Source organism: Microtus pennsylvanicus, chromosome 14, assembly GCF_037038515.1.
Source record: "Microtus pennsylvanicus isolate mMicPen1 chromosome 14, mMicPen1.hap1, whole genome shotgun sequence".
NCBI lineage: Eukaryota > Metazoa > Chordata > Mammalia > Rodentia > Cricetidae > Microtus > Microtus pennsylvanicus.
In genome coordinates, this window is record NC_134592.1 from 5801284 (window position 1) to 5809151 (window position 7868).

The 7868-nt window shown below is 56.9% G+C and overlaps 1 protein-coding gene across 2 annotated transcripts; it reads right to left on the reverse strand.

Annotated features, from left to right (window-relative positions):
• Positions 1 to 513: 513 nt before the first annotated feature.
• On the reverse strand, positions 514 to 4410 carry Zbtb42 (zinc finger and BTB domain containing 42). Of its 2 annotated transcripts, XM_075948036.1 has the most exons (2): positions 4259 to 4410; positions 514 to 3655 (listed from the first exon to the last, which is right to left on the reverse strand). In XM_075948036.1, the coding sequence occupies exon 2, from the start codon at positions 3568 to 3570 to the stop codon at positions 2554 to 2556; it is 1017 nt and encodes a 338-aa protein (XP_075804151.1). In that variant the 5' UTR covers positions 3571 to 3655; positions 4259 to 4410; the 3' UTR covers positions 514 to 2553. The 2 variants fall into 2 exon arrangements, with proteins under 2 accessions (XP_075804151.1, XP_075804150.1); XM_075948035.1 differs by lacking the exon at positions 4259 to 4410 and having other exon boundaries at positions 2408 to 3907.
• Between the last annotated feature and the right edge of the window lie 3458 nt (positions 4411 to 7868).

Consider the following 7868-nt stretch of genomic DNA (forward strand, 5'->3'; position numbering starts at 1 on the left):
GAGGGCTCAGGGGGACATCTGTACTCCTATGCAGTGGCTAGCCCAGGGAGGTGTAGGGGAGCTGGCATAGGGCCCAGATCATCAGCCTGGAGCCCGGCCACCCATTACAGAGGGACCAGGCAGAGTGAGGGGAACAAGAAAACCTTTGGTACAGCCCCAGCCCAAAAGAAGTGTGAAGGGACTGTGGAGGGAAGGGGGTGAGAGGAGAGTCAAGTGGAGGCAGTTGGGGGTTGGCTGGATGATTTGGAGGAGGTAGAGAGCCAGGGTCCTGCCCCTTCCTCACATCACACTGCCTCCGTGGGACTCCTTTCCCAAACCCCAGCTCTCTCGCTCTGTGTGTGTGTGGAGGGGGCAGCTGGGGAAAGAGGGTGCCTGTCACCAGGCCTGTCCCAGTCCACTCATCCCACAGGGCATGAATACCTCATGGGCTGAGTGCCAAGGTTGTCCACTGCTCCACTCCCCAGCCCAGCAATGCCCACCTTTCCTAACCCCAAGAATAGCCATAGCCATCTTCACCTGTGGTTGGCTTTATTACACTGTCATGTGACCGCCAGAACATGTGAATAGAAGATGGTCCTCTTTTCTAGGAGCGGTGCAGGCTGACCACAAGCAGAGCTGTGCAAACCTACGTGGGAAGAATTGTCCTGTGGTCATTTCCCAGTGGTCCCTCCAGGGGCAGAGCAGCAGTGAGACCACAGGCAGGGACAGTAGCTGAGGTCCTAGGAACCCCACACAGCAGAATGCACCTGGACTCCTCCACACATCTGTCCTGTACTCTACACAGGTAGTGTGTCAGACATATGCATACAGGCAACTGAACGGTGCCAGTTAGAAACTTAGAACCAGTCACTTATTCCTAGCTTCACAGTAACTGCACCGAAGACAATGAGTCCAGTGTTGACTCAGGGCAGATTCCCTGCCCTGGGAAAGCAGGCACTCGGGGAAAACCAACACAGCGGTGCTCTGCCTGCTCTTGTAGTACTGCAAACACATAGACAAATAGACACAGACAGACAGACACATACATGAGAGAGGGAGAAACCTCAGCTCATAAATCACCAGTGGAGTCAGAAGCCAGGACATCATTGCCTCTTCTCCAGCTCTCTAGACTGCAGCCTGCCCTGGACCTCCAGTCTTGGAGCATCACGGACAGGCATCAGCTTCCCGGCCAGTCATGGACATATTAGGAGAGCACAGAGAGGGTCAGGACATGAACAATGGTTCAGTCCACCATGGGGAGACCAATTGTCACGTCACTCCAGACCAAGCAGACAAATAAATAAATCAAGTGTTAGCAGAAGACATAATGACAGACTTGGCCCATGTCTGTCCTCTGCAGACAGCCCTGCTGGGGAGAGGGACAGGTTGTTTCAGGCAAGGTTGAGGCCATCCCCATCCTGCCACACCCCTTCCTAAAACCATCAAGCTTCTAGGACAGCAAGATTTGCTTGGGGAGCAAGTGTCAAAGTAAGGTGGCCCATATCCAATACAAAGGCAGAGAATGAAGACCTTCACATTTCAGGGGTGCCAGCCTTCCTTCCAAGAATGCCGATGAAGGGGGAGTGTGCCTCCCCTGCCTCCCTGTGACAGCTGTTCCTACCCGTGCCCCACAACAGGAGGTGGCACAGCAAACATTGCTCTTGTTAAGCTGCACAAGATTTGGCCTTGTGTTTGGGGCCTAGGAATGACTGCAGCACCAGGGAGACCCTTAGAAAGCAGGAGAGACTCCCAGGGTCAGGCCTGCTGGAACACAGCATTAGCTTCAACATGTGAAGCTTGGCTCACGGCCGGATCTGCCATTTCCAGCCTTGCGACCAGCAGGGACACTTGGAGGGTCCTCTCCCAGTAGCAGACATATGGTGGCCTTGAGAAGGCTCTTTTGATATAAAGAAAATCCCTTCCCAAATTCCCTTCTTTGCCCAAAGTCCCACCTCCATTCCATTCCAGGAACAGTCACTCCGGGGACACCCAGCTTTAGCCACCTTCAGGACGCTCCAGGGTCCTTGCAGGAGCTGGGTCTCCTTCAAGGTCAGCTGTGTCTCTACAGCCCCTGCTGGTACTTGTGCCTGTGGCCTTCTCAACAGGGGTCCTGCTGCCACTCACCCGGAGTGGGCTGTTCATTCAGTGCACCCTGTCGGGCACCTGCATTAATGACTTCTTTGACAAGCGAGTCATTTTATGATGGCGCTGGCACACAAGGACACTCTCAAGTATCCCAGCAGGGTGTCAGGGAAGCCCTGGGGCCAAGAAAAACTGTTACCTCACACTGTGAAGCCCAGGCCCAGTGAATGGGCAGGTGGGACCCCTTGCTGGAGAGGACACTGAGGAAGACTGTCCCTAATTGGGCAGGGTACAACCTGTGTGAGGTGGAGAGTGAAGGGTGGGGGGAGGCAGCCCATCTAAAAAGCAGCAGCATTCATTCAGGTCCCCAGGTGGAACCTGCTAGTCTTGAGGTCGGGCTTCCACCCACCTGGGCTGCTTCTGTCCCAGAGTCCCACCCAGGAGACCCGTGCCCTGTCCCTTCCTCCACCGTGGGGGATACAGAAAAACACTTCACACCAGCAAGGACTTGACGAGGCCATAGTGGAACTTGCGGACATGGCGATACAGGTCCCCAGACTGTGTGAATCGGCGCTCACACCAGCGGCAGGCATGGGGCTTCTCCCGTGTGTGGACCACAGCATGCCGGCTTAAGTTGTGTGAGTACTGGAAGCTCTTGCCACACTGCACACATGTATAGGGCTTCTCCCCCGAGTGTGTCCGTTCATGCCTCTTCAGTGTGTATGTGCAGGAGAAGGTCTTGCTGCAGAGTGGGCATGTGGGTACGGCCCCCTCAGGAGAGAGTCTGGCACGGACACTGTCCCGCTCTCGGAAGTGGGCACTGAGATGCAACTGCAGTGCATGGGTGCTAGGGAACAGCTTGCAGCACAGCGGGCAAATGCAAAGATGCCTGTTGGGACCCAGTTCCTCGCTGTCCCCCACTGGCTCTGCATCCAGTCCAAGTTGCTGGCTGCCTGTCTCTTGGACATTCAGTGGTTCCAAGTCCTCTGCCAAGTCTTGGGCTGCAGAAGCGCAGATGGGTGGTGGGGATCGGTTGGTGCTCCGTGGGCTCCTGCTATCTTGTTCAGAGAATGAATCTTGCTCAACCTTCACCAGAGGCTGGATCCCTTGCTGCATCGAGCTGTAGAGGGATTTCTGGAGGATACAGGGTGGGTGAACCTGCTCCGGTCTTGGACTAGGCTTCAGTGACAGGTCCAGGGCCCCAGTTGGCTCCCCTGTGACCTGCCAAGATGGAGGTCCAAATGTTGGCAAGGGATGGGCAGCCTTGACCCCTAGAGGTGGGGGTTTGGCATTTGGTGCGGCTTGGCAGAAGTCAGGGGACCAGGAAGGCAGGGAGTGTGGTGGCTGACCAGGAAGCTCTGTCCCCAGAGCGCGGGTCTCCAGATCTGGGTCTTTCTTCCTAAGCCTGCCCTTGCAGACTTTGACGATATCATACATGTGTAAGTAGCTGGCGGCAGCCAGGACGTCCTCGACAGGCAGGCTGTGCAGGTCCAGGCGGCCCTCGTACATGAAGTCCAGCAGGCGGCTGAAGGCGGGCACTGTGACGATGTCGCCGTTGAGCCGCACCGTGTCGCGGCTGCTCTCGGGCTGGTCCCTGTAGAAGAGATGGAAGTAGACACTGCACGCTGCCAGTACAGCGCGGTGCGCAGGGAAACGCGCGTCGCCCACCAAGACAGTGCAGTCGCACAGGAAGCCCAGCTCGCGCTGCTGCCTCAGGCGGCCCAGCAGCCGTACGCCGTGCTCCGGGAACTCCATGCCGCCGCAGTCATCACCTGGGCACAAACGGGACTCCTGTCAACACGCCGGGGATGCCGTGACCGCCGCTAGCCCCGACGCGCCCTTCCCTGGTGCAGGCAGCGCGCAGAGAGGCGCGGGAGTGACGCGCGCAAATGCCAACCCCGAGCTGCCCGGGCACCTGCCCGGAGCAGGAAAAACTCGATCGAAAGTAAACAGAAGCCGCTCTGCCGCCGGGGCGGGGCTCGGGGCGCAGCGGAGGGGCCGAGTCGCGCGGATAGAAGTCGGGACTTCTGGCAGCCTCGCCCGCCCGCCCGCCTGCCGCGCCCCCCGACGCCGGAGTTGCCGCCTGCCCGCGCCGCCGCCAGCTGCCACCGCTGCCGTCGGCCCCATTTATGGCAGCGCGGCCGCGGGGAGCGGCCCGGAGCGGCAGGCGGAGCCGGGAACCCGCCCCTGCGCTCACCTCCGCTGCACGCGCCGCTATCCGCTCGTACTGCAAGCTGTCCCGTGCGGCTCGGACCGCACGGAGCTGCGAGCGAAGCGCCCCGGCCGGGAGGGCGCGGGGACTCGGACGGCGCCGGGCGGGGCGCTCACCAACTTGGCCGACAGGGCAACGCCTGCTACTAGCCCCGCCCCGGAGAGCGAAACTCCCGGCTGGGGCAGGAGGGGGCGGGCCAGGCGACTTCCCGGAGCTGCGGAACCGCTGAGGTCACCTCACTATCCCTACTCTGTCCGCCCCACCCGGTCGGTCCCGCTAGAAACCAGCCCGCGCTCTGTGGCGGGAGGGGGTGCAGGACCCTCTCGCGATACTTGTTTCCTGGACCTCTGTGCCCTCTATGGGGTCCTGACTGCCCGGGTGGACAAAGGGACGCCTTCCAGGCGTCCACTTCTCCCAGGACCAGTGCACCCGCTGTAGCCAGGACAGTGACCTTGGCCCCCCTTTTGGATGCTCATGGGTCAGGGCGCTTACCCTTAGACGGCAAGTCTCAAAAAGAATTCACGTCTTCCTAGGAAATATTCCCTTGAGCTCTGGTTAACGTATCTGGGACAGGGCAGAGCCGTGGTCTCTGACACAGGATTACCATCCTCTGCAGACCCGAGGCTGGTAGCCAGGTGCACTAAGATCTGTGTCAGAAGGCACTGGATAGGGCAGATATGGTGGGATGGGTGGAAGATACACAACCACAGAGGAGCAGCAGGAGACCCCCAGAGTCAGGCAGGCAAGGTCACAGTACATGTTAGAGAGGCCAGGGTGGCACCCTGGGCAGGGTGTTTCGGAGGAGTCCCGGTCAGGAAGGTGTGAGTGGGGACACCTGGTTCTTTAGAGGCGAGGAAATGGCAAGAACGATAGAGCTCTGGGTTTGGAGGGGCTGAGGCTGAACTGGTGCCTGGGAAGTCTTCTCTCCCAAGGCTGCAAGTGTGGGGTATCCTTGACTGAGGGGGTTTGAAGTTGAGACATCGCTCACAATTAGCTGTCAATTAGATGCTCTCATTTACAATTCTACGGCTTCTGAATTTCCACCTTGCATTTGCTAGAAGCCCAGGGACCAAGAATGTTGGGTGGGCACCACCCAGAGTGCTAGAAGGCAAGTGGGAAGGAGGTTTGTACAGGGTAGGGTGTCCTCAATGGGCTGGGTTACAGTAGACAGGGTGAGGTCAGGTGCTTGGGTAGACTAGACAAGCACATTCTGTGTGTAGAGGGCCTGCTCCTTAGACACACAGAAGAGAAAGCCCAAGTGTGAGGGAGACCTCCTGACTGTTGGGGGAGCCTTCAGGGTCCTATTCAAAGTTGATGGATTGGAAGCCTAAGGGGCTGTAGGGGCCCCGGGGGATCAAGACTCCACAGGGAAGAAAACCACATTGTTACACCAAACAGAGGCCGAAGCAGGGGTATTTTGAGTTCTAGACCAGCTTGAGCTATGTGGCAAGGCCCTGTCTCAACTGCCCATCCTGGAAAAACAGTGTATCTGAAATGCAAATTTGACTCGCTATATGAGTTATTTCCTAAATCTGGCAACTTGAGCAAGGAACAAGTCACACTACATTTACCCAGGCACAGCATGGCTGAGGGGCAGCAGAACTTGGCTGTCCCCAACTTAGGAGCCTTGCCTGAGGAGGGCCAGTTCCCTCCTCTGACCGTCCCCTACTCTGCCTCAGCAAGAAAGGCCCACATCATGTATTCAGGGTATTCAGGGTAACCCTGACCCTACCGACCCTCTCTGAGCCTGCCTGGGCTAGAGCCTACCTCTGCCTCAGGTCCTCTCAGGGTTGCTATGATTCTAGGGCAGTGCTCCTCCACCCTCCTTAATGCTGCAACCCTTTAATACAGCTCCTCATGTCGTGGTGACCCCAGGCCATGAAATTATTTTTGTTGCTACTTAGTAACTTTAACTTTGCTACTATCATAAATTGTAGTGTAAATACCTGTGTTTTCTGATGGTCTTAGGTGACCCTTGTGAAAGAGTCGTTTAGAGATTCACAGGTTGAGAACCACCACCTATAGCTTTAAATATCCCCCATTAACAATATGGAAATCAAAGTACACTCTAGGATCTATGACAATTAACTTTGGGGAATGACATATTATAAGGTGATAGGCCTTTAGTTCATTCCCAAAGTCTCCATCCATCGCTGGCTCCTCTTCATTCCTGTCTTTGCATGAAGGTCACTTTAGCTAGAGTTTCCTCCTTGGTCCCTCCTGGCCTGCAACCCATTCTCTATTTCTGTCTGGCTTTGTGTAGGGAGTCAAAGGTTGTCAGGAAAAGTGCACCCCTGTTCCTTTACCGGGCCATGCTTCTGTGCGCATAGATGGATCCTCTACCTGCTGCAGAACAGGTTTTGAGAAAATGACTGGAAAGTGACACCTGCCAGCTCCTTCCTCCATGCTGAGCATCTAGCAGTGCCCAAAGCCTCGCCCCTCGCTTGCTTCTAGGACAGAGAAGTCATAGAGTACAAAGACAGTGAGCCTGCCGCCTACAGGGCCTGGAGACCTTCGGCGTCACACCATGTTGCTCAGGCCTGTCCATCGTCTGTGCTGAGAACCTGCTACCTGGCATTCCAAGATCCTTCTCCACTAGCCAGTGGTCTGTGGAATACAGATGACAGAAGGCTGTCACAAAGTCCCAGTCCAGGTGGTACAGAGAACCTCTCCAGCTGGCAAGTCACAGTAAGGCAGGGCTCTGAGGCTTGTTTCTCACGTGTGACTCTGTCTAGGAGTCCCCAGAGGGGTGTTGCTAAAGTGCCGGCCCAGAAGAGGGAGTTGCATTGAACACTCTGTCCACAGGAAGACCTTGGACACAAGGAAGGAAGAAATGCAGGACTGGGCACTGCATAGAAACGGCTCACCACAGGTAGGACTGTCACAACAGTGGCTTTCAGAAAGAGCACCCAAGAGAGAGTAGAGAAGAGCCTGGAATTGCTATGTCTTCCACAAGAGGGCGGCCTGCTGGCTCCCAGTGGCCCAGCCCTGTGTAGCACTGGGTTTAGGGAAGCTTGGGAGGAGGGTCAGGGGGCCTTGGGTGAAAGTTTGCTGGCTGAGTGAGGGGTGTGTTTGACTGTCAGTCTCTGAGGGTAACCCTCAGGTCAGGGATACAGCTGGAACAGCACAGACCTGCTGGGCCTCTGACTTAGCGTCCAGGAGGCGCTCTGAGCTGGGGCAGCTGAAGTGCAGGACGAACAGACCTCCCCCCACCCCACCCCCAGGCGTGTGTGCCCCTGCTGAGGAGAGTTTTCCCGGAGAAGGGTGTGTTTCCTAGGTCAACCCCAGCAGGCTGAGAAAGAGCGCCGATTTTAGCGGCGACTCCATCCTGGACGCTAGCGTGGACTTAATCTGCCCTCCTGTTTACACTCTAGGTGAACTCTGACCCTTGGATGAAAAACAAAAAATACCCCCTGGGAAAAAATACCAAACACGTGAAGGTATTATTAATTTGGGCCTCAGGGATGAGGGAGGGGCTCTGCGCAGGAACTTCTGGGGCAGGCTGAAGGGGGGGGGGACGGAGGGTGGGTTAGACGCCGGAGCCACCTTGACTCTTCAATTCCGGGACACCATAAGGAACCGCCCCCCCTCGTCC

What these genes read in the sequence shown, in the direction of transcription:
- Zbtb42 (XM_075948035.1), bottom strand. Translation starts at nt 3,816, where the DNA reads ATGGAGTTCCCGGAGCACGGCGTACGGCTGCTGGGCCGCCTGAGGCAG.